Here is a 25,475-nt window from a genome sequence, read left to right on the forward strand (position 1 = left end):
TGTATCCGGAGGACCACGGCAACCTCTCGCGAGTTTGCCCAAGTCTCGCCTTTCGTGGCAGAGGAGGAAGCTCCACGTCAGAGACCGACTGACCGAGCGGCCCGGCCCGGCCCGGCATCGGAGCGCAGCGGTTCAGCAGCCGAGGACATGGTGAGTACGGCGCGGTGACAGGTGCTGTTGCTGCTGTGAGGACGGGTCGGAGGCGGCCGGGTGTCTGCGGCCCGACCTGTGCCTGCGGAGGGGCGGCGGCCTGTCCGCTGGTCCGCCGGTGGGGCCCGCGGTTACGCGGAGCTGGTGGGTGACATCGGCGCCGTCCCAGCGCAGCTCTCCGTCGCTGTTGCCTTGAAGGACCGGCCCAAGTCTGAGTGTGGAGGCTTTTTGTACGTCCCCGAGGCCGAAGTGCTACGTCAATGAGCTTCAGTTCTCTGTGCACTAAAGGGTCTTCTGCAGAGCAACGAGCTGTTAATTCCGGATCAGTCCCACCAAGAGGTGTGAAACATGACAGGGCTCCTTGCATGTCCCTTTAAATCCCTTGTGAAGCTACTTTCAGTGTGAAATTTGAAATAGTAACTTTTCAGGTCCATGCTATAAGTTGGCATTATTGAAGTAAATTATGTATTTAGTGATGTTGCATTTCCTTAAATGCTCTGTCTGGAATGGCTATGCAATAACCAGATGCAAGACATCTCACCTTGGCTCCTCTTATTGCCGTTTGTTAAGTTCCTTAATGAAGGTGTAATTCTATGGAAAAACAAACTGGTATTTATGCTGCTATTTACACTGACCGTCCAGGGCCCTAAGTAGCACTTTCAGGTGAGGCAGCGTTTCACATGCGAACCTCCGGCGTTATTTATTGCAGGTGGTGCTCCTGTTGTGGCCTCCTCTACGTTGGTGAGATCGGACGCAATTTGGTGTCCGCTTTGCTGAGCACCTTGTGCCAGTGTGCCCGCCAGGATCTTGCGGTGACTCGCCGTTTTAATTCTGCTTCCCATTCCCAAACTGACACCTGTCCACGGCCACCTCCACTGCCGAGTCGAGGCTAAACACGAATTAGAGAAACAGCACCTCACATTCCACCTGGGTAGTCGACAACCTGGTGGCTTGAACGTCAAATTCTTAGACTTTGGATAACCATTTCCCCCCGTCCCTTTTCTGTTTTCTCTCTCCTCCTAATCCACCTGGGCCCCTATCTTTTCCCCTCCCCCCACACCATCTGCACTCCTCCCACTGGTTCCCCTCCCCACCGTTTTCCTTTTATTCCATGCTTCACCTTCCTCTCCTTTTCAGCCCTTTGTCATTTCCAACTATCACCTCCTAGCTTCAGACATCATTCCGATTCTCCCCCTTCCCTCATCTGCCTATCATCCCCCTCACCTGGATCCACCTATCACCTTCCAGACCTCCACCCCCTTCCCCCCCACCTTTTTCTACTGGTTATCTCCCCTCTCTCTTTGTCCAGATGAAGGGTTTTGACCCGAAACATTGACTCTCTATTTCCCTCCATGGATGCTGGCTGAACCAAAGTTCCTCCAGCACTTTATATGTTGCTTGTATTTATGCTTGACAGATGTTGCCTGACCTGCTGAATGATTCCAGCATTCTCAATAGTTATTGCATTTATGTAGTATCCTTTACAAATTTTGCAAGTCCCAAACAAGTAATCCTGCAAAATAGCAACTTTTCTAATGTTTTAGATTTTGCAAGAATCTGACCTGTGCAATTTTATTTCCTGCTAATAGCTGTTAAATAATCCTTTTATAGTGATGTTGATTGGGATGATATATGTTGGCCAGAACACCAGGGAGACTTCCCCACGATGTAAAGTTAGTGTAATGAATACTTCACAAACAAGTAAGGGGGCAGAGAAAGAGCTGGATTTACACTGATGGCTGGAAACCTTGTTTATGGTGGTGATGCAGCAGCTAAATTACCAAACCAGTCATCCTGATGCATGGATTTACAATGCTGAGACCCAGCTTCAAATCCCACCATTACAGCTGTGGAATTTAAATGCAGTTATTAATCTGACCCATACTTGATTCTATGCCCATGCCAACAGTTGATTCTTAAATACTCTCTGAAGTGACCTTCCAAGCCTACTGTGACTGCTGAGTTAAAACAGAGAAAGAATAATACTGGACGGACCGTCTGGATCAGCCGCAGGCATTGAATTCAGTCAGAGCAAAATCACTTGTAGCCTATTCGATCTGGCAAAGACTTCCTCACAAGCATCCCAGGACAGTTGTCTTAAGTTGGGAGGGCTGGCCCACAGGTGAGACAAGCAACAGCCAGATGCAATCCAACTAACAGAATCATACCTTACAGTTAATGTGCCAGACTCCTGGGTCTGTCTTGTCCCACCAGCAGTTTTTGAGGTGACAATACAGTGGTATACAGGCAGAATGGAGTAGCTGGAGTCTTTAATGTTGACTCCAGACCCCCCGCATCTAGAGGTTCCCCCCGAAGTAGTACACTATCCTGATTTGAAAATATATAATTGTTTCTTTATCATTGCTGGGCCTAAATCCTGGAACTGCCTGCAGTAGAGCACTGTGGAAATAGCCTCGCCAGAAGGATGGAAGCAGTTCAAGAAGGTACCTTGCCATCACCGTCTCAAGGGCAGTTAAAGCTGGACAATAAAATGGTGGCTTTGCCAGCAACACCCACGTCATGAAAAATGAATAAATATTAAAAATGCTGGCCAGCTCCAGTGTACACTTCAGAACCAAGAACCTTCTGACTCAGAGCCAGTGCTGACAATTGCAGCAAATCTTCTTTACTTTCATTCTCCTATTGTCCTTGTCTTCAAACTGGTTACATTGCCTGCATATTATTTAGGTGGTTATGTGTTAAATGGAGTAGGATAAAATGATTACTTGTGGATTTCTTTTAGTGTATTTACAAAAGTACTATTCTTGCAGAAAGCTTTTCTTTGATTACTCCATTTTAAATTAAAGGTTAGTGGAAGCTAATAGCCCAAAGCAGCTATAGGTATGAAGTTGAATCTGATTCCACGATAATTTATAATTTTGTTAAGTATGTCAAGTGCATTACAAATGTAATCATACATATAGTGTCAGTTTTATTTGCATGTCAAACAATGGAAAATGCTGTGCTTCAATTCTCCATTGGAACATCTCTTCCTTCCATTAAAGGCACTTCCTTGTTCAATGGTCCAATGCAGAAATCATAAGAGTTTCTGGTACAGGGGTGCAAGATGATGAGTAGAAAACTGGTGGCTGGAGCCCCAAAGAACCTTGGTGACCGGGCTTGGCCTACAGGAATTTGGAACATTTTTGTTATTGGAATCTCTATCATTTTACTCCTTTAAGGCAGGTTTGGTGGTGTGTGGATGGGCCAACCAAAGTGGACATGAAAGAGCATGAAGTTGTCTACAAGAAAATGGTAATCTCTTGGGCAGTCCGTGATAGTGTAGCAGATGCCAGGGTAGTTCCACTGTAGCGTGACAGCCAGGCCTCTAATGATTTGTGGCTGGAGTGATTTGACCCATTGTATTGTTATTGTACAAAGCTTCATTTTATAACTCATTTAAAAAAAAAATCTGCTATTTGTGCAAGGGTACATATTTCACATAGTAAAAAGGTTAATATATTAATTAGTCTATTAAATCTTCCTTTTCCATTGCCACAGATACTAGTAAACTATTGAAAGACTGTGATAGTGGACTTGTTTATTCTTCATTAGGTGCACCCGCTCAGGGTAAATGAATCATAAATGCTCTAAGACTGGAGACTGAATTAAATTTTGTGGATGAAGATAATATACAGTTGCAAAAGTAAAACAGCTGCCGTAAACCTCATTAATTGAGCCAAAGGAAATAATTTTACCACCAAATTGCCATCACTTTGAGAAGAACCTTTACCAAAAACAAAATTATATTGCGCCTTCACCTTTATAATTGGATACAAATAATCTTTGCCATGAATTAAGTGTTATTTTTGTGATGATTTGAAAATGTTGGAGAATAATTTGTCTTGGCTGAGAGTGCAGTTACTTTTGATGCGGTGTTCATTTAAAAAAAATGTCTAAATTCTGTGCTTTGGCTTAATGTGAATTTACTTTTGTTTTTTAGCCTTTGAGACTAGACATCAAGCGTAAGCTGACCGCTCGGTCTGACCGAGTGAAAAGTGTGGATTTGCACCCAACTGAGCCATGGATGTTGGCCAGTCTTTACAATGGCAGTGTCTGCGTGTGGAACCATGAATCCCAGGTATGACATTTTTATCCTCTTCCTGGTGAATGTTTTAATTCTTACAGAGTGTTAAATACAATATCTCTCTTGTCATGCTAGTTCACTGAGAGTTTTTCCTAAAATTGCTTTGCCATAGTGTTTCTATGTCCTAGAAGTAATATTTGACCTGGATTTTGCAGTTATAATGAAGGAAAAATCATCAGTGTTACTAGTTATAAATTTGACAGCAACATCAAGATTTCTCCATGTATATAGTTTAATGCAGAAATTGCTAAGTTGCTCTCAGTCATTCATTGTACCTCCATAAGCTTGCCTGCTTCACAGCTCTCTGCAAGTCAGCGAGTTGCTAAGTCTCAGGTATTTACTAACCATTCTCACTGCAAATGCTCTTTAAAGAAATAATTACATTTCATTGCAAGAAGTGAGTCCTTTTTTTAAAAAATTTTGCTGAGCCATAATTGTGGTTTTGCTGATTCTCAGCTGTAGTAAGTTCTTTTATCTATATGGGTTATCATTCCCTCTGTTTCAAAACCATTACCTTTTGTTTTAAAGTTCCTGATATTTCAGCTTAATTTTATCCGGATGCTCCAATCTTTGTCATACCTTGTAAGGTGTTTAAAGTATTAGCTCAAAAATTATGCATTTTCTTTCCTGGTGTTTTACCTATGAGAATTCTTTAGTCAGATTGATAGTTCATTCCTTGTGATGGAAGCATTGTTAGGTGCAAGGCATTTCTTTGAATTGATTTCTCATGTCAGAAAAAGTGTGTTCAGGCCACAGATCTAATAGCTTCTTAATGTTAGTATCACTTTCCTTCACTTTACTCTTTCCCAAAAAAAAATCTTTTTGCTGAAAAAGCTGATCTTTGTCCTTGTAAAGCTCTTAGATGTTTTTTGTGCAGCTTACTCTTTTAGTATCAGCTTTAAGCCTTAATAAATAATCAATGAATTCTTAAGTACAATGGAAGTATATCTCACTGCACAAAGTCTCAAAAGATATCTGTTACTTTCTTGTGTGTAATGCTACTGAGTAATAACACATACACGCAACTGTGTTCTTTGTGATGGTGCAATGAAATAGATTATAAATCTTCAATGAAAACTTAATCCTCAAGTGAAAGTTTAGATTCAAATGGATGCTGAGCAAGAATCAGAACAGCTACTGTAAACTGCTCAGATAATATCTGCTTTTACAGTGGCACATGGTGGGAAACACTGAGTAATCTATTGTCTTGTAGCAGGTGCTACTTTGAATATGATACCTGTATGTCAGACTTGTATCCCATCTCTGATATGGAATCCCATATTCAGGGGTGTAGAATACTGTAAGATATTTTAATTCTCCAGAGAAGTTAGTCAAATTAAATGAGTTTATCACTTAAATGTTCATGGATAAATAATTCCAACACATGCATCTACATATTTAATTATCTTCTGATGTGCTCTGACAGTGTGGTATAGGATTTGTATAATGTAAGTAAAAACTATAAATACGTACTATTGAGGTGAATGAATCATTAATAACATTTGTCAATGAAAGTGGGTTTTAAATACGTCATGTTTACATTTCTGTACTATTTGTGTGCACTTTTCCAGACTTTAGTGAAGACATTTGAGGTGTGTGATCTGCCTGTAAGAGCCTCCAAATTTGTGGCCCGTAAGAACTGGGTCATCACTGGAGCTGTAAGTATCTTTGGTTGTGACTGTCATGTACTGCTACCTAATTATGCTTATAACAAAGATGTGAATAAATTCCAAGGCTATGGAGCAATATGGGTCTTTGTTGAGCTAGTGAACATGACCAGGCAAATGTAGATTTGCCTCACAATATCCAGACAAAGGAAAAATTAGAAATGGTTGATTTTTCCTGTCACGCAATACCAGTGTGATAGACCATCTTTATTTAACAGCCTCTCATTGCCAAGGTTTGCATTCGAATGGTTACTTGGTTTGAAGTACCAGATGATGCTGACGACTGTAGAACCAATAAAAAGTCAGCATCCCTGGGTTAAAGGGCATGATTTTAAAGTCAAAACTGATTGATGAAGGAAACAAATTCTTCAAAATACTGTTTATGGTAAGTAAATGTTGCTTGAACTTACGATTTGACCTGACTTTGCTCAAAACATCATTTATTTATATGATACTGCTTAGAAAACACAGACGGTTGTCCATGTCAGGAAGGAAACAGTGGCTGAGGATTTTTTTTGCATGCTACTTTGGTAATATCTTTATTGCATGTTCTTTTTGCCTTGCAACATCTCATCCTGCAGATGAAATTATTAGTCGATCAAAGTTATGCCTACTGTTGGTGCAAGTATTAAGTAGATCATGGAAGAGTAAGAACAAATGGAGTTTCATTTGAAGTAATGAAATGAATTAAGTTGTGATTTTATGGATGTGCATACTGTTATAACTTCATTTGGGAAATAGAAAAGTATTATAATTACTGTGGTCATTACCTATTATTAGTACGGACTTAGGAATTATTAGCGGAAAAGTGTTACAATTAGAAGCAAGACTTGAAGTTCCCACCAAAGACATTTTTAGTATTTATACATCAACTTGGTAATCATTTTGTTCTAAAAGTTGATCTCCTGTTACACACTGTAGTTTGTGTGATCACTGTGGAGTCTGCTCCTCCATATGCTTGTGAGAGTAGAGGTGAAAGATTTAAAAAAAATGTCCAGTTTATTGCACATTTCTTGATTAAGCATCTTCACTTTATTTTGCGGCAGGTGGCCTCAAGCTTGCAAATCTTAAATTTTCAGCAGTGTTTAAGAACAAATAAAGCCAACTTCAAGAAGCTAATAATTTTTTTTTGGAATTTGTGTCATATTTGTTCTCTTGTAATTTAGGATGACATGCAAATCCGAGTTTTCAATTACAACACACTAGAGCGGGTTCACATGTTTGAAGCTCATTCAGATTACATCCGTTGCATTGCAGTTCACCCAACTCAGCCTTATATTTTGACCAGCAGTGGTGAGTGTTCATTATTTCAAACTAACACTAAAGAACAGATTTTTTTCTGAAGACTTTTCTTGCAGTGATTGTAGCTAAAATTATGGAATGATTTCAAAGATTGATTAATGTATTCCTTATTAGATGACATGCTCATCAAGTTGTGGGACTGGGAGAAGAAATGGACATGCAGCCAAGTATTTGAAGGACACACCCATTATGTTATGCAGATTGTCATCAATCCAAAGGATAACAACCAATTTGCAAGTGCATCTTTAGATAGGACAATTAAGGTACATGAGTAAACTTGAAGAGTGATGCAAAGCTATTTGGAAGGAAGAGCTGGGAAACCTTTCATATTATAGTTAAAATCATAAAGAGTAAAAGGGTGTACAGCTAATGTATTGAAAGTAATGAAATATTTATCTTGTAGTCTAAAATATGGAGATAATCAGATTACATTGAAGAAGTGTTGCACAGTTGGTTCAGAAATAATTGTAAAGTTTGTATTTTTATAGCAAATTTTATTTTTATATAGTAAATTGTGAGTTTGTATCAATCTAGGTATGGCAGCTTGGGTCATCCTCACCTAACTTCACCTTGGAGGGTCATGAAAAAGGAGTGAACTGCATTGACTACTACAGCGGTGGTGATAAGCCATACTTGATTTCTGGAGCTGATGATCGCCTAGTTAAAATCTGGGACTACCAGGTAAATATAATTAGATTAGTGAGTGTTTGGTCATAATCATTCAATTTATTTTATTGTAAAATACTAAATTGTATTTAATAACCACAGTTTGATTCTGCTAAATCATATAAACATTTGAAAAGTAAACTGCTTTTATGATAACATAGCCAAACTTCTGTATTGTTAAATTTTTCATTTGGTCAGAAAGCAAAACCTCTAACCATTTGAGCCAATAACTGATTAAACCACTGAACCTGCAGCAACATTCTACCAAAGCAAGGTAAAGCAATAAAGTACTTCAAATAAAATGGCATTCTCAATGTTTGCAAGGAAAACTGCACATTGCTGCACAGTCCAGTGAACCTGGTCGCCTTTACTTTATGCATTGATGGATGCATGTCTGAATCATTGTTAACGTGTATAGTTTTTTTTAGCCCTGAAATCAATAAGCATTGTAAGTTTTAACTATGTCATCCATAGAATAAGACATGTGTTCAGACACTGGAAGGTCATGCTCAGAATGTATCTTGTGTCAGCTTCCATCCTGAACTTCCAATTATCATCACTGGATCAGAGGATGGTGAGTATGATGTTTGTAATTGTAAGTACTAATTACGATGTCCCTAATACCTTGTACTACTTGGTCTTTAATCAAATAAATTAAAAAATTGTCCTCATATGGTAAGAGCTCATCCCAAAAGGGCAGGAAGGAGTTTGTCCCAAATCTGTAAACAAAATAATCTGTTTCAGCAGCAACTTTGTTTTCCTGATGTTTGCACATCTGGCTCACTGGGTCAGGTTTCCCACACTCCCTTTCAAGCTCATTGGCACCTTGTTTTGCATGCTTCATTCAAGCTCACTGGGGCCCTGTTTTACACTCTCCATTCAATCTTACCAGGGCCATGGTTCGTACACTCCTTTTAAGCTCACCAGGGCCCTATTTCACATGCTTCCTTTAAACACACCTATTCACTGGAAAATTTATTATGCCACTGTATAACGGACAAGAAAGGTGAATTAAGTGCATTGGGGTACTAACAGGAGTAACGTCCGATCGTCCAAGAATCCACTACTCCAATGCCACCAAAGTCACAAGGTTAACAGAATATTGGAGTTTTACTGTACTTAATAAAATGGAATATTCAAATCTTATCCTTCATTTAAGAGGACAAACATTTTCAGTGGCAAGGAAAGATGCATGTTCCCATTGGGTTATAATAATAAATTGCATCAGAATATTTTTTTAAAAATGAAAAGTTTGTTGTTTCATTTTTTGAAAGGTCAAATCTTCAGCATTTTTTGAAAATGCTATCATTGTTTTTGCCCATTTTATGTATTCGGAAAAGGAAATTAGTTGTTAAAGCAGCCCTATATTTGCAGGCAGTCGAGAAAGAAGTATGTTGTATTGTAAAGCCAGAGAAATGACTGAGGGAGAAAGGAGATGTACTTAGTGGCCTTAATGAGGCAGCAAGTCAAGTAGTATAGTTTTGCTATTGCAGTAATTATGGGTCTGATAAACAGGTATGGCATGGAGGAGAAAGCAAGTTTAAAAGAAGGACTGAATTAATTCCTATTAAAAAGAGATAAAGGGGCTATAGTTCAAGAACCATGTTTTCTTTAAATAAGACTTTTGGAAGTATGGACAAGAAGAACCAAAGTTCTCCAGCTTGAAAAGGTAATTGGACAATTGTATTTAATGTTTAAAGGTACTGTCCGTATCTGGCATTCAAGCACTTATCGATTAGAGAGTACGCTGAATTATGGAATGGAACGAGTCTGGTGTGTGGCAAGCCTGAGGGGCTCCAATAATGTGGCTCTTGGCTACGATGAAGGCAGCATCATCATTAAGGTATATGAGCTAAAATACATCTGTTTGTACAACAATCTGCAAAGTGGAAATGCAGTTCTTTTATATATGCACCAATCTTTTAATAGTAATTTGAATTTAAGTGATGTTTTTGCAGAGTAAAAGGCTAAACTAATAAGATAAAGTGAAATTAATTTTAAAGAGGTAGTACATATTTACTATCCCCAGTTATGTACCCCAAATGATCTGTTTGGAGTATCTGTTGGATTCTCAATTAGAGTGATATCAAAGGTGGGGTTGTCAACTTTCCATTTATTTCACTAATGTACACAGTTAAAAACAATTTTACATCTGAGTACATGTTTCTTTATGCAGTCATATCAATAGTTATACATATACTCTTATATCTGTGCTCTTCAAAGTGAGGAATGTAGTTGGGAATATAGCATGTTTATACTTTTGGCTCCCAGAGCATACATTAAATATTTTCAGTCAGATATCGATGCAATATGGAAACATGACAACATTTATGTTTTACCAAAAAATATATCTAAGTTACTTCACCAGCTTTGGAATAACTAACCATGCTGCCCCAGTATGAAATTTGTTGTTGCCTTTACCAGGTTATTCTATGCTCTGGGTGGTTAACCAGGTGGTGCACTAGATACGTGTCATGAAGCTATTGAATATCATTTTGTGAACTGCTTCCAATCAAATAAAAAGGAAGAATTTTATCTACTTGGTTTGCATTGAACCCAGAAGTTAGTAGAAAGAGGCCCATGCTAACTCATTGCTCCACAGATCTTCACTCTTCAGCCACAGACAAATTAAATACATTAGAATAGTTTTATCTTAATTAAGTAACTTTTTATTGCATACACTGCTCTCTCTTTGCTTTCAAATGTAAAGGATGAAGCTGGTATTTAATAAAATTTCCACAAATTTTAGCTTGGTCGAGAAGAACCAGCAATGTCCATGGATGCCAGTGGTAAAATTATTTGGGCCAAGCATTCTGAAGTTCAACAGGGTAACCTGAAAGCAATGGGTGATACTGAGATAAAAGACGGTGAAAGGCTACCTTTGGCTGTGAAGGACATGGGAAGCTGTGAGATCTATCCACAATCAATTCAACACAACCCCAATGGAAGGTATGTCTTTAACACCTTCTAGTTATTAAAAAAAACACTGTAGTATAAAATTGATTAAGACAATAGAATATTTTGTGTTAAGCTAAGAATTGGAACTCATCACAAACATGTTTTTAACTATCAGGTGAATAAATAACTTGCTATTTGGAACATAAAACAGGTTATGTTTTTATTAGTATACCATTAGAAATTATCATGTAAAATAATCACATTTATTGTAAAGGTTTTGTTTTTGTCATTATTATCAGGAAATAATATCATTAATAGTAGTATTGACATTTGCTACCTTTTATCTTGTTTCACCAATAAAGCTAAATGAAAACTGGTCTAATGAGGGGGTATAATATTCTCAATGCTGTGATTTGTTTCCATTCTTCAGTGCTAACTGATTTGTACAGATTTTATAAATGAGGCTTAAAGTTGTTGCCTGTCGTTCCAAGTACTACTTACTTTGCATTGATATTTAATCTGAGTGTTTGAACCATCTGTTTTCTTCATGTAAAATTTGTATTCGTAAATCAATTTCAATGTTGGTGTTTAGGTTTGTTGTGGTCTGTGGTGATGGTGAATACATTATCTACACTGCAATGGCTTTGCGAAACAAGAGCTTTGGATCCGCACAGGAGTTTGTATGGGCACACGATTCTTCCGAGTAAGTAAAATTCAAGATGTAAGATGACTTCAACTTTTGATCACACTCTGTGTAAAAAAAAACTTCCTCTGATATCTCCCTTGAACTTCCCACCCATTACTTTAAAGCCATGCCCTCTTGTATTGAGCATTGGTGCCCTGGGAAGGAGGGGCTGGCTGTCCACTCTATCTATTCCTCTTAATATTTTGTACACCTCTATCATGTCTCCTCTCATCTTCCTCCTCTCCAAAGAGTAAAGCCCTAGCTCCCTTAGTCTCTCCTCATAATGCATACTATCTAAACCAGGCAGCATCCTAGTAAATCTCCTTTGCACCCTTTCCAACACCTCCACATGCTTCCTATAATGAGGTGACCAGAACTGGACACAGTACTCTAATTGTGGTCTAACCAGAGTTTTATAGAGCTGCATCATTACCTCGCGGCTCTTAAACGTGATCCCTCGACTTATGAAAGCTAACACCCCATAAGCTTTCTTAACTACCCTATCCACCTGTGAGGCAACTTTCAGGGATCTGTGGATATGGACCCCCAGATCCCTCTGCTCCTCTACTCTACCAAGAAATGAATGAATGAATAACTAATGGATTTGCTTCCCTTTTCAGATACGCAATCAGGGAAAGCAACAGTGTGGTAAAGATCTTCAAGAATTTCAAAGAAAAAAAGTCATTTAAGCCTGATTTTGGAGCAGAAGGTAATTAGTTGCAGTATATATCGCACTTGAGTGTTTTTAAGGGAACTGATGGGCAGAGATAATAAAGGTCATTTTTCCTGCAGAGTTTTGAAAATTGTCCATTCTCCATTCAGTTATGAGCAGTTAATGGAACTTTCCTTTACCCTGTTTCCTCAAAAACAAACAGCATCTGTGTAACATATTTTATAAACTACAGTTGAGGATGTCCTCGCATCACGAGAATGAGTAAATTATATCATCATTTTTTCTGTAAAACCAGAAGGTCACCATTCATTAGGAATATAAATAAAAGATGTTGCATTTTTCTCTGTATGTACATAGTCTGTAATATGCATGGTGATTACGATTGAATGTAAAGAGGTTTTCTTTTTCACATAGAAAAGTTGATTTCTTTGGTGACCTGTATAGAGTGCTTTTTAATAAGTAATATGCTATTCATCAACTATGTAGCATCTTTAACTGCATTTCTTCAAAAATGTGAAGTGGATACTGAATGGTAGAAGACATCTATTTTATAGATGTGCTCTGAGTTGTATGAAAGGGGAAGCTGAGCATACGTCATGTTGATTGAGAGAAGATTACAAAGTCGATACAGTTGGAATGTATGTAGGCCAAGATGTGTAAGATATGGGATCAAAAAATGGGGTGTAAGAAGCAAACTGTGTCAGAAGAAAATACCACCATGTCAGCCTTGAATTTTTTTTCTGTCTGATTTCTCAGTGGCTCTAGCATGATGGCATAAACGCATTTTCTTCCAAATATTTTTACAAGCCTTTTGCCTTTATTCATATCCCATATTTTTTTAATTAAGGTCTAACGCTCTTGAACGTGCTAACTTCAAAGGTTTTCTTATTCATAGGTATTTATGGCGGTTTCCTCCTGGGAGTTCGGTCTATGAATGGCCTAGCATTTTATGACTGGGACACCACTGAACTCATACGTAGAATCGAAATACAGCCCAAATATGTAAGTGACATATCCGAACAATTGGGAACCACCATTAGTGACCAATAAGCGAGAATGCTCCAAGTTGAGAGCAGTGTCCAGCTCCATTAACTTATTGGGAATTTTAACTGAGTATGTTTCCCTTGGGAGTTGAGCAACCTACTTCTTAAAATGTGAATATATTCTGAGCTAATGATGCAAGTTGGTTGATATGATCGCTTGACAGTTGCAGCACAAGAGCAATTACCAAGTTGATTTATTGCTGAAGGTTTCTTAAATTGTTTGCCTTGTGCATCCTTGTCTATAGTTGGAGCTTGTTGGGCACAGTTGCTTACATTTTTCAGCCATGGGTGCTGGTGGGAGCCCAAGTGAAATGGATGGACTGTCATTGGAGTTGTGGCGTGAATACCTAGAGTGACCTGTGCACGTGATTGGAATTGCGGTGGAGAAAGAAATTGAAAGGAGAAGAGAGTTTTACTTGAGGGAGAGAGTGGCATTCAGCATGATCAATACAGCCTCTGAATTTTTGTAAATTATTCTGGATTTAACAGAAGTAGAGATACGTGATTGGTTCCAAGATAAATGGAAATGACCTAACTTCTGCATGATATTAAGCAGTGCGTTAAAGACATTCTCTTGCAGTTCTGGAGAGTGAGCTTAGGTATTTGCTACAGATTTCATTGGGTTATTGTCTGCCCTCTACCTTCTATTTTTCTTCCTTCTTTGAAAGAATTGATACATTTTAGAATAATGATTTATGGAGAGAGGGAGCATTCCCTTCAACTAGTCTTAACTGGCTCCCTTCAATCCAGACAGTGAGTGTTTGTCTGCTATCGGGGGCATCTTGGTCAACGCTGATCATGTTTTCACTTGTACATGTACATTTCTCTCAGAATCACTGGATAGTATCACAGGTAGAAATTCAAGACTGGTTTTCTCCATTGCATGGGCACTAAGAGTATTCAAACTGGAATTTGTGGTTTATATCATTTGATAGTACATTTTGTAGTAATGTTAATTATTTTGACACCAATTAACAAACTAGTTTTTTTTTCAGATATTCTGGTCAGATTCCGGTGAACTGGTTTGTATTGCCACAGAAGATTCCTTCTTCATATTGAAGTACCTTGCTGAAAAGGTGGCTGCAGCACAGGAAACACATGAAGGAGTTACAGAGGATGGCATTGAAGATGCCTTTGAGGCAAGTTGGTAGCATGTTAATGTAACAAATAGGAACTGACTAAAGTGAAAACTATTTGAATGGACTCTATTCTCAGTTACAGAAGACTGTAATTATGTTGCATAAATCCTTGATGTTCTTAACGTTTTGTTTTAATACTGAGGAAGGCTTTCATTGTTAAGTTACCAGATTTGTTTATTTCTTTGGTCATACCTTTTCTAGGTTCTTGGTGAAATTCAGGAAATTGTGAAGACAGGATTATGGGTTGGAGACTGTTTTATCTACACCAGCTCCGTGAACAGGCTTAATTACTATGTTGGTGGAGAGATTGTCACCATTGCCCATCTTGACAGGTGAGTTGCACAGTTTTAGGAAAGTTGTATGGAATTAATATTTTTTAAAAATGTCAAAATATTTCACAATATATTACGCAGAATGCTTTTACTAGTTTGGAAAAGGCTCCAGAGTACAAAGGGGTTGTATGCAAGCCCAGTCCTATTTTCACCTAGCTTTACTCACTTGCACTCTCAAGGTGCAGCAAATAATTGGGAATGCTAATTGAATTTCAGCTTGTATTGCAAGGGCTAAAGAGAATAAAAGTAGGGAAGTATTGCCGTAACTTTAAAAGGTGCTGGTGAGACAGCACTCAGGCAGGATATACTTGTACTAGAGGCAGTGAAGGTTACAACATCCTCCAATTTCAATCCCCAACCCCAGGAATCAGTCTACTGAATGAAAATCATACTCCCTCTAAGGCAAGTACATTGTTTCTTGGGCATGGAAATCAAAACTACACACCACATACTACATAGGTGTTCTATTAAGGCCCTATATGTTTGCATAAGTTTTCCCTTTGTACTATATTCCTTTGTAACAAAGGTTAGCATTATTGTTTGTTTTCCTTATTGTTTGCAATACCAGTGTGTTATTTGTTGGAAAGCACGGGCCACAGAAGGTTATCACTTTTCTACTTTTACTTGACTCATCCCACTAGGTTGCATTCCATGATTTCTTTAAAAGACCTCATCATTTGGTTTATAAAGGCAATGGTCCTTGTCTGATTTGAATGGAAGTAGTCCCAATAAAACAGATGTCTCTTTCCCGAATACTGATGCCACTAGCCCATGAATCAAATCTTTGTTTTCCACGCCATTCTTTCTCCTAATTTTTGAGCTAAAACTACTTTCCTCCCCTCTTGGGTAAAAATTTGGACATTGCTTTTAAAATCTGCGTTATAACTTCAGTCCTTGCTCCAAAAAAATCTCTCCTTCATTCTATGGCACTGATCTCCCTGCCTTTGCTCAAGCCCACTTTCATAAGGACCTATCCAGATTGTATAACGTTACAAAGTTTGTAACTTCAGATTGGCAATTCAGAGAACAACATCTCCCTGACAATACTGTTCCCTATCATGTACCTTTTCACCTCCAATTTGAATGACCTGCAGTACTTTGATATCCTGCAGACTTTTCCCTAACCAATGGAGACATCGAGATCTTTGTACCAATTGGAAAATGGCAAATACCTATAGAAAATTATTTACAAAATTCAGAACACCCATGTTTTTCATTAATTACTTATGTTAACACTATAATCCTACTTTCAATATTATCTTTTCAGGACTATGTATCTTCTGGGTTATATCCCAAAGGACAATCGATTGTATTTGGGAGACAAGGAGTTAAATATTGTCAGCTATTCACTACTGGTCTCTGTCCTTGAGTATCAGACAGCAGTCATGAGAAGGGATTTCTCCATGGCTGACAAGGTTCTTCCCACAATTCCAAAGGAGCAGAGGACAAGAGTGGCACACTTCCTAGAGAAGCAGGTTAGTTGGTACCAGACTATAGAAGTTGACCATGAACTCTCTGTAGATGCATTTTGTTTAACAGTGTTACTTCTGAGCAGAAATGGTACACCGCTTTCAGCCTCTGACTAGTTTATAACTACGTTAGAATAAAGAAGCAGTGAAATTAGTTCTTGTTGCTGTGGCTGCTGATAATTCTATATGAAACAAATGCAGAGTTTTTATTTGTGATGATATTATTAGTTATTTTGAATTGGATGATTTGAGGTTTTGTTCTTAGAAACTAAGGCTACCTCATTTCCAAAGACTATAAATTCAAATACATCTCACTGATTATTTTAATGGTTTAGGAATGGTTGATAGGGCCATTTAGTATCCTACCAAGAAATTAAGCAGTCAAAAATGAATGGAAAAGCTTGTTTGTGTTCATCCAGATTGTGTAAAGTAGTTTGGGATGAGGAAATCTAGATATCCAAGGCACAGGATCACAAAGATTCATATTTTGTTGTGAATTAGTTTATTTTGATAGGTATACCTGAACTCTCAAATCATTTCATTTTCGAAGTAGTTAGCCTTGTGAATCATTTTGCAGTATTTTCTTATGCTAAAGGTGTAATGCAAATACAAATTTTTTGTCTTTTAGGGTAAGGTAACTTATTCATTTATGCCCATGTAAATAAAAATGGTAGTTAAGGTCCAGAAGAATATAAAATAATGTATCAGTAGATTCTGCTGTAGAATAAATCAAATCTGCTACTTTTAGTCTGAACAGGAGCAAGACTGATAGAGAATACATCATTGGAGTTCACCACAATAAAAAATTCAGCCTGAAAGATTTCTTCTTTGGTATCTTGGGCAGGTTTGGAAATGAGAATGCATTTCTCACAAGAATCTTCAACTTGCTTTCTTTTCCTATTCACAGGGTTTCAAATCACAGGCTCTTGCTGTATCCACTGATCCAGAACACCGCTTTGAACTTGCACTACAGCTGGGTGAACTTAAGATCGCATATCAATTAGCTGTGGAAGCAGAGGTAATTCATGTCCCGCTCCTTTTATACTTATTAACACCAGAATTTGCAGCCACTTTGGATGATTGAATTCAATCAGAATATATACATTCTTATATGTTTAATTGCATTGCATTGAGCTAAATTATCATGCATTAATTATATTGTTTTTAAGGTAGTTTAGTACAATATCCAGAGAGCAATATTTGAACATTGGCGGTTCTGGGTTGCAGGAGGATATTAATGGACTTGTTAGGCCAGCACAGAAGTGGAATTCAGTCTGCAGAATTGATGTAATGTATTTGGGGATGACAGACAATATTTGAAGAGCAATCATATGTACATTGGACTCCATTTTTATATATAACAAAATTGGGGGTGACACAGTGGCTCAACGAGCAGAGCTGCTGCCTCACTTCTCAAGCAACTCAAATTCATTCCTGACCTAAGGTGTTGTCTGTGTGGAATTTTGCATTTTCTCCCTGTGAATGCATGGGTTTTCTTTTGGGTGCTCTGGTTTCCTCCCAAGTCTCATGGGTTGGTTGACTGATTGGCCACTTGTAAATTGCCCCTAATGTGTGGGTGAGGGGTGGAATCTTGGGGGATTTGATGTGAATGTGGGAGAATAAAATAGGATGTGTAAATAAGTGCTTGATGGTCAGTGTGAACTCGGTGGGATGAAGGCCGTGCTTCAATGCTTTATAACTCCAATACTCTATTGCTCTAATCTCAAAGCAAACATAAATTTTTAACCAATTATTTTCATGTTGTCATTTGTACAACTTCAAAATTCTCTTTCTAATTCCTTTGCCAGTTCTTATTTTAAGTGCAAATTTAGAACCATGGAACACTACAGCACAGAAAACAGGCCATTCGGCCCTTCTAGTCTGTGCCGAAACTTTATTCCATTAGTCCCATTGACCTGCACCCAGTCCATAACCCTCTCCCGTTCATGTATCTATCCAATTTATTCTTAAGAGTAAGCCCACATTTACCACATCAGATGGCAGCCCATTCCACACTCCCACCAGTCTCTGAGTGAAGAAGTTCCCCCAATGTTCCCCCTAAACCTTTCCCCTTTCACCCTAAAGCCATGTTCTCTCATGCTTATCTCTCTTAAGTACGTAAATTTAAAAACACACAATAGTTAAGAAGTTGTAAAAAAAAATAAACAAAAACAAGCTTAGGTAAACTTGCCTTTTAAATTAAAGTCAGTAACCACATTCAACTGAATGTACATAAATTTGTTAACTTTTGTCTGGGTTTCTGCCGATAAATTCACCTCAGCTCAGTAGCTTTGATTGTAAATCTATGTACGAGAACCTTGATGTAACATTCTGAGGTGTATTAAATCAATTTCATATTAACTCTTACTTTGTGGTGGGAAACATTTAGCTGGTTATTCAACGTCTGTACTGAGGCCGGGAAATGTTTCAGTTGCACAGCAAAATTTATCACAGATTAATATTATTTAACAAACAAAAAGAATGAAGGGAGGCAGCACTTAGATAAGGAAAATGTGACAAGAAGCATGCTGCTTAACCATAAAACAAAAGGTTAAAAGGCCTAAATGGGTATTAATATGAAGAAGTTCAAAAGGAATCACAACCAGTGTAATTAAAAACAATGCACCCAGAATGTGTGAATGTTTAGGATGGGGATTGTGATTAAGATGTGGAAATGGGAACACAATAAAAATAGCGTGGCCTAGGAAACTGGGAATTAAAGAATGTCGTTGGCAAATATGTTGTCATTTCTGCCAGTGCAGTGTTCCGGCTGAGGGTACATGCCTCAGCCAGCAGCCCCATGTAACTTTCACGTATCATTTCAGGCCTGACTTTGCACGATATTTCTGAAAATCTGCATAAACTACCAACAAATGTCCCATTTTGTCTTCACAGTCAGAACAGAAATGGAAGCAATTGGCAGAGCTTGCAATTAGCAAGTGCCAGTTTGCCCTTGCCCAGGAATGCTTACATCATGCTCAGGATTATGGTGGACTGTTGCTGCTGGCCACCGCTTCTGGCAATGCTCCAATGTTTAACAAATTAGCAGAAGTAGTTGAAAAAGATGGCAAAAACAATGTGGCCTTTATGACTTACTTCATGCAAGGAAAGTAAGTAATCTGGCTTATTGGCCTTAACGCTTTTTCTGTGAACAGACTTTTTTAAAGCTGCGGGTTATTTTAGAATGGTAGGTGCATTCATTTCATTTATTTTTTAAATACTAAGTTAACAAAGTATGTGTTACTGGGGTGTTATCAAAACCATGAACCAATGATTTCCATGGCTGTGTAGATCTAATGCTCCCTTTATCTGGATACTCCTATCAGAAATATTTCTGTCTACCCTTTCAAATTCTTTAGATGTTTTAATTATTTCTTTGATGCTGTGGTTTTAAATACCACTGTCATAACATCCTTGGATCTCTTATTCTCAAGGGAATGTGTGTCAGGTTTATACAAACTGGTGGTGAATCTGTTGCTTCACACTCAGAATCAATGTATTTTTTATGTTTGGGTGTCCGAAACTAAATGCAATACATAATGAAGAAGATGCAATACAGAAACAGACAAGTCTCAACTAGCTTCTGCTGATATTTATGGTGTGATGTGTGTAACCAACTCTTGAATTCCAGCCCAATTTGAGATGTGTTCATCATTCTTACCTGTATGTCTCCTAAATATCCATTCTTTATGAATATACCTAAACTAGTGGCAACCCACAATGACTTGACCCAGGGATGAGAAATTTCTGACATCTTGACAAATTCCTTCCTTCCATTGAATTTCAATCTTGTGAAGACTTTCTGACTACCTGGTCTGCCGTTTGTAGCTGTGGATCTCTCTGGGACTTGCCATCTTTTTCCCATCTGGCTGCTTACCTTGTTATCTGCTTTAGCTCATCTTCTGGGCCCCGAGTCCAGATTTCGCATCCAGCTCCAGGTGTGGGTACACTTGTACAGCTGGATGCAGATCTGTCACACTGGGCAATGGTACTGATGGCACATGTCACTCATTGGGAGTAAGTATGATTTCAAAGTGCTGATGCGAGCACAGTGGACTGCTAGGTTCTTTGAAGTGACATCCATCCATGTTCTCTCTTCCAGACTTTAATTTAGCCAGACAGGTACATGCACATGACCTTAAATACGGTAGTTCTTTATGATGGACAGAAAGGAAATGGGCTGGATTGCACTGACAAATACCTGGTTCAGCAGAGTGCCAGCTTGTTTTAGTGAGCAGGCCAGGGTTGTTCCCGAACTTTGCTTTGGCACATTGCAATATAGAAATGCAGAATGCACATCTGCCCTTCACCCTGAACACCATTGAGCTCAGGGACATTGCGTAGCAACAGATGTGCTTCTGTTGAATGTGGTTACTGAATTTAAAAGGCAAGTTTACCTAAGCTTGTTTTTGTTTATTTTTACAACTTTAACTATTTTGTGTTTTTAATTTTGTTTTATTAGTTTTAACTTTTAAACTCTCTATGGCATATTAACAAAATAATGACTTAGGCCACAAGTTGTATAAAAGCATTCAGGGTGATGCTGGAGGAAGGGCTTCAGGATCATGTCTAGAGGCCTAATTGCCTCGTGCATCCCACTCCACTCACGAGACAACTTCAAAACCAAAGCCTGGAGTTTATTGGGAGTTGTTAGGCTCCAAAATTTTAGTGCTGCTAATCTGGTTCAGTGTATCCAGCTTCCTGACTTGAAGGAGTGGGAAATGATTGCCCTCTGAGAGGAAGGCACAAACAGCTAGCACTTTTAAAAAAAAACACACTACCTTTCTGTATAATTTAGAATGGCTTGGATAAAATGTGTTTCTCATGAATGGCCCTTAGAAGTACTTTAGATTATAAATTTTGCCCTCCTGACAAAATAGTTTGCATTTTTGCATTGTGAGAGTCCTTAGCCCAGGCTGGGCTGCAGTGCTCCTGCCCACCACTGTGCTCAATCATACATGTTCAGATTTCTCTGCCTTAAGCTACTCTCAGCCAGGGCCTTCTCTGACGTCAACGTGTACCAAATGAACAGGCCACTTGATAACAAGCAAAAGTGTGAACTCTTTCCCCCTCCTGTCTGAGCTTCCTCCAGACTCTCTCCTCATCCTGCTAACAGTATTGCCCATTAATTTGTAGTTTCTCTCAAATGAACTAACTCCTTAGACTGTAGGGACTTTATGCATTTAATTTTTTTAATGATTTTATATCAAATTTTAATTAAAGTGTCTAAGTATGCCTAGGCACTCTGTATAAACTATTTTATCCATTTTTCTAAAAATCCACATAGGCTTGACAGTTGTCTGGAATTGCTGATAAAAACAGGACGCCTCCCAGAAGCTGCTTTTTTCTCGAGAACCTACTTGCCCAGTCAGGTTTCCAGGTATGAGTTACCAGATATAGTTCTTTTATACCCTAGTATAATACGTGTTTATGCACAAAAATGCACAACAAATGCAAATAGGTTCTGCTCTGATGTTCATTTTTCCCCTTTTAGAGTTGTGAAACTATGGAAGGAGAGCCTCTCTAAAATAAACCAAAAAGCCGCAGAGTCGCTTGCTGACCCCACGGAGTATGAAAACTTATTCCCAGGGCTAAAGGAGGCATTTGTGGCTGAGCAGTATTTGAAAGAAACCAGCAACACTAAACACAGACCTGCTCGGGATTACCCCCTTGTCACTGTAAATAAAAGCAGTTTTTTACATTTTAGAAATGCTGTGAATTTGAATTTGTGGACTTGCTGGTGTTCATCTTTTCCACTATTTTTGTTCATAAGCCAAATGAAGAAAGGAATGTTATTGAAGAATCAAAAGACTTCGTACCATCTCTGCATGGAACATCAGTGGAGGTAGCTGGATCTTAAATACTTGAGTTAGAAACTAATGTAAATTAAGTGTAAAATCGAAACCTATAAACCAAACCATGATTTTGAAAATATATATTATTTTGTGGTTAGAACTGATTCAACCTGAGGTTGGAAATACACTCTGTGATCCAGAGCCTGCAGGTGTAAGTTAAGTGGCTTAGTATAGGCTTTCAACTCTCAATGAGGCACACACAACAAACTCAGTGAGGGTCTCTGGTGGCAGAAACTGAGCCTTGCAGGATTATATATGCAGATAATTTTTTTTTAAAAAGTATATATATATTTGGACCTTTGTGTTATAAAATAGCTTCCTATTCTAGATGTATGCAAAATTACTTGCTAGTGATAAGATTACAATATCACCACATGATATAAATCTTTGATATTACAGAAATCTTCCATTGAAGTTGAAGAAGCAGTACCCGTAATGTCCACACTAATTACATCAGTGATAGCGGAAGCAAAAGCAGCATTAGAATCACCAACCGCTTCTGTGCCAGCTTCAGCTGACTCAGTGGACCTTCAAACTAAAAAGGTACTAAGCTGGAATATTATATGTACATATCTCATTTAAGCTATTCCTTGGATGTATAGATTTGCGAAGGCTTGATTTGGTGGGAAACATTGCAAACAAACATAATTGGCTAACAGTGGAAGTGGTACAGTTACTATAGCTGTGTTGATTTTTCAGAAAAGGATTTGACAAGGTGCCGTGCAGTAAGCTAAAAACTTCAGTAAAAATTGTCATTAATAATCTTGGTTTTACTAGTCACAAAAATTTAGTATGATGAAGGCATCAGGCAAAGCTGTCTACAGCTTCTCAAATGATATCATCAGTATAATGAATTAAGAGCAAAATAGATAAATGGATTATATGTAAATGTTCTTTTGATGCTTCTTTGACCTGAAATGTTAACTGTTTCTCTTCCCACAAGTGCTTTCTGGCCTACTGAGTGTTTTCATCTGTTTATTTTTTATTATTATTTCAGCTTTCTGGAGTTGCAGTTTTTTTTGATTTTCATTCATTGTTGTATTAACTGCCATATCTAAGTGTAATGGGGAAATAGACTTGCATTAGGCAGTTGGAATCTGGTATTGGAGGAAGTGTGTTAGCATGGAGTAAAAACTGATTATCATATCGAAAACAAGTTGGAAAAATTGGGTCTCTTTCAGATTGAAAGAATGTAACTAGTGGAGTACCCAGGGATGGGTTCTCAATTATTTTTGTGTGTGGGGGGGGGGACAGAATGCAAATTTGCTGATGATGTAAAAATGGGGGCAAGGGCATTTTGTCATGAGGATATTGTGATTCTGCAATGGGATAATGTGTGGCAGGCTTCTTCAATTGGCAAATGTATGTTACTCAAACTTAAACTGGATTAAATATCATTGACATATTGAACAAATTGCTGGCACATGCATTGAGTGTGGATTCATTGCAGAATCCAAAAGGGAGCTTGACAAAGTACAGAATGTGGGTAAAATAACTACATGTGGAGATAACTGTTAGAGAATGTGCCTCCCACTATGGTTCCCTTAAACTGATTCCCTCAGAGTAGGAGAATTCAGTTAAATCAGCTTGCTTTTCTCAAGAGATTGAAGCAATGAATTGGAAAATATTAGATGTAGTTGTCCTATTTGCAAGTTATGCCAGCTGTCTTGTTTTGTCCTTTTTGTGAAAATGCAATCCTGAAAATTTATTTTGTGGAGTAGATTTCATTCGAGTACAAATAAATTAGAGGTTGGGGAGTTATTGAAAAAGATTCCAAGCAATAGGATTAATCTGCACCTGGAAAGGCAGGGATTGATCAGAGGTAGTCGGCATAGCTTTGTCAGGGGGAGTTCCTATCTGCCTAATTTGGTTGAATTTTTTGAAGCAGTAACAAAGTATATTGATGAGGGCAGTACAGTTGACATACATGGACTTCAGCAATGCCTTTGACAAGGTCCTACATGGGAAACTAATCCAAAAATTTAGAGTCCATGGGATGCAGAGCAAGTTGGATACAAATTTGCCTTGATAATTAAGAGGTGGAGGGTGCTGGAGAGTTTTTTTTGGTGCTTGGATCCTTGCTGGTTGTTAGATACATTGAGTTTGGATATGAACATAGGAGGAATGGTTAGTAAGTTCCAGATGACGCAAAAATAGGTAGTGATAGTGAAGGTAATCTTTGGCTACTGCTGAGTTGATAAGATGGGCAGAGCAATGAAACAAATCCTTATTGTGAGGTGTATTTTGTGAAGACAAATAAGGCTAGGACATACGCAATGAATAATAGGTCCTAGGGACTATTGAGGAAAAGAGACCTTGGTGTACAAATCCAAGGATCCCTTAAGCTGGCAGCACAGGTAGATGAAGTGGTGAAGAAAGCAAATGGGATACTTGCCTTCATTAGTTGGGGTGTAGAATATAACAGCAGAGAGATTGTAGTAAGACTTTATAAAACATTGAATATTTTGGCTATGGCCATCACCAGAAGATTAATAGGAGATTTGCTAGGTTGTTGCCGTGTGTAGAGAGACTGGATAAACTGGGCTCGTTTTCCCTGGAGCTGAGGCTTGATAAAATTAAGCATAGATAGAGAATAGATAGGAGGAAACATTTCCCCATAGCAGAGGCATATAAAACCACAGGTTTAAGATAGAGGATAGTGTTTAAATTCAGAAGTGCTAACAGCTGCTGTCCTCTTGAAGTTAATGGAGGAGAATCCAGTATAGATTTTTTTTGAGTGGAATCCTCATCAAAAATACTACAGTGTTGTCACAACTTAATGCTCTGCCAACGGAATTCTGCAAAGCACAAATGGCAAAAAGCCAGATTGCACCCTTGAGACTTCTGTGTCTGTCCAAGTCCTGCCCACTGAAATACCTTTACTGGTGTCTGCAGACTTGATCATGCAAGCCATCTCTTTCTCTGTTAAGACTTGAAAAAATGGTTTTGATTCCTTCTGTAAATGTGAGCACAAGATATTTTTTTTTAAATTGTATTCTCTTGTTTTCAGTCTCTTACTGAGCTTGATGATGATTTGGATAACTTGGAGCTGGATGACATTGATACTTCTGATGTCAACTTGGATGAAGAGTTCCTGGATGATTAAGTTGAAAATCAATAATTTAAAATGACCAAATTTCTATTAAATGAATGAAAATTTGCCATTGCTTAACGAGAGATTTGCTAATTATTCAACTTTGGATAGTTCGAAAATTGTAAGAGCTAAGTTGGCAGCAATGTGACATGCCTAAGTGTATTTTGTCCCACACAATAGGTAGTGCTGTTGTTGGACCAGTTTATAAGATCACAAAGGTTGCATGGCTGCCATTAACCTACCTGTAAAGTAGTGGATTTAGTGTTTCATAACTGAATAGAAATGTTCATACTGCTGTGTTGTATTAACTCCAAATAAAAGATTACTTTTTTTTTTAAAGTGACTCTTGCATATTTGTACTTGTTCTTTTGGAGTATAATCTTCATTCCCAAAAAATTGAGTTGGTTTTCAGAGA

General features: G+C 38.2%; 1 protein-coding gene across 1 annotated transcript; it reads left to right on the forward strand.

Moving 5' to 3' along the window:
- copb2 (COPI coat complex subunit beta 2) lies at positions 1-25,403 on the forward strand. The gene is made up of 22 exons (XM_052018516.1): positions 1-150; positions 4,094-4,231; positions 5,809-5,895; positions 7,071-7,197; positions 7,321-7,469; positions 7,741-7,887; positions 8,347-8,446; positions 9,573-9,715; positions 10,622-10,821; positions 11,363-11,473; positions 12,076-12,164; positions 13,024-13,130; positions 14,167-14,310; positions 14,512-14,642; positions 15,910-16,117; positions 17,019-17,129; positions 19,007-19,221; positions 21,399-21,491; positions 21,606-21,789; positions 21,885-21,956; positions 22,366-22,509; positions 24,977-25,403. The coding sequence occupies exons 1-22, from the start codon at positions 148-150 to the stop codon at positions 25,070-25,072; spliced, it is 2,799 nt and encodes a 932-aa protein (XP_051874476.1). The 5' UTR covers positions 1-147; the 3' UTR covers positions 25,073-25,403.
- The last annotated feature ends 72 nt before the right edge of the window (positions 25,404-25,475 follow it).

This window comes from Pristis pectinata, chromosome 6 (genome assembly GCF_009764475.1).
Source record: "Pristis pectinata isolate sPriPec2 chromosome 6, sPriPec2.1.pri, whole genome shotgun sequence".
Classification (NCBI taxonomy): Eukaryota; Metazoa; Chordata; class Chondrichthyes; order Rhinopristiformes; family Pristidae; genus Pristis; species Pristis pectinata.

Coding starts and splice junctions, on each gene's coding strand:
- copb2 (XM_052018516.1), top strand. Junction 14,643..15,909: donor ACCATTGCCCATCTTGACAG/GTGAGTTGCACA, acceptor TTATCTTTTCAG/GACTATGTATCTTCTGGGTT. Junction 22,510..24,976: donor TGGACCTTCAAACTAAAAAG/GTACTAAGCTGG, acceptor TCTTGTTTTCAG/TCTCTTACTGAGCTTGATGA.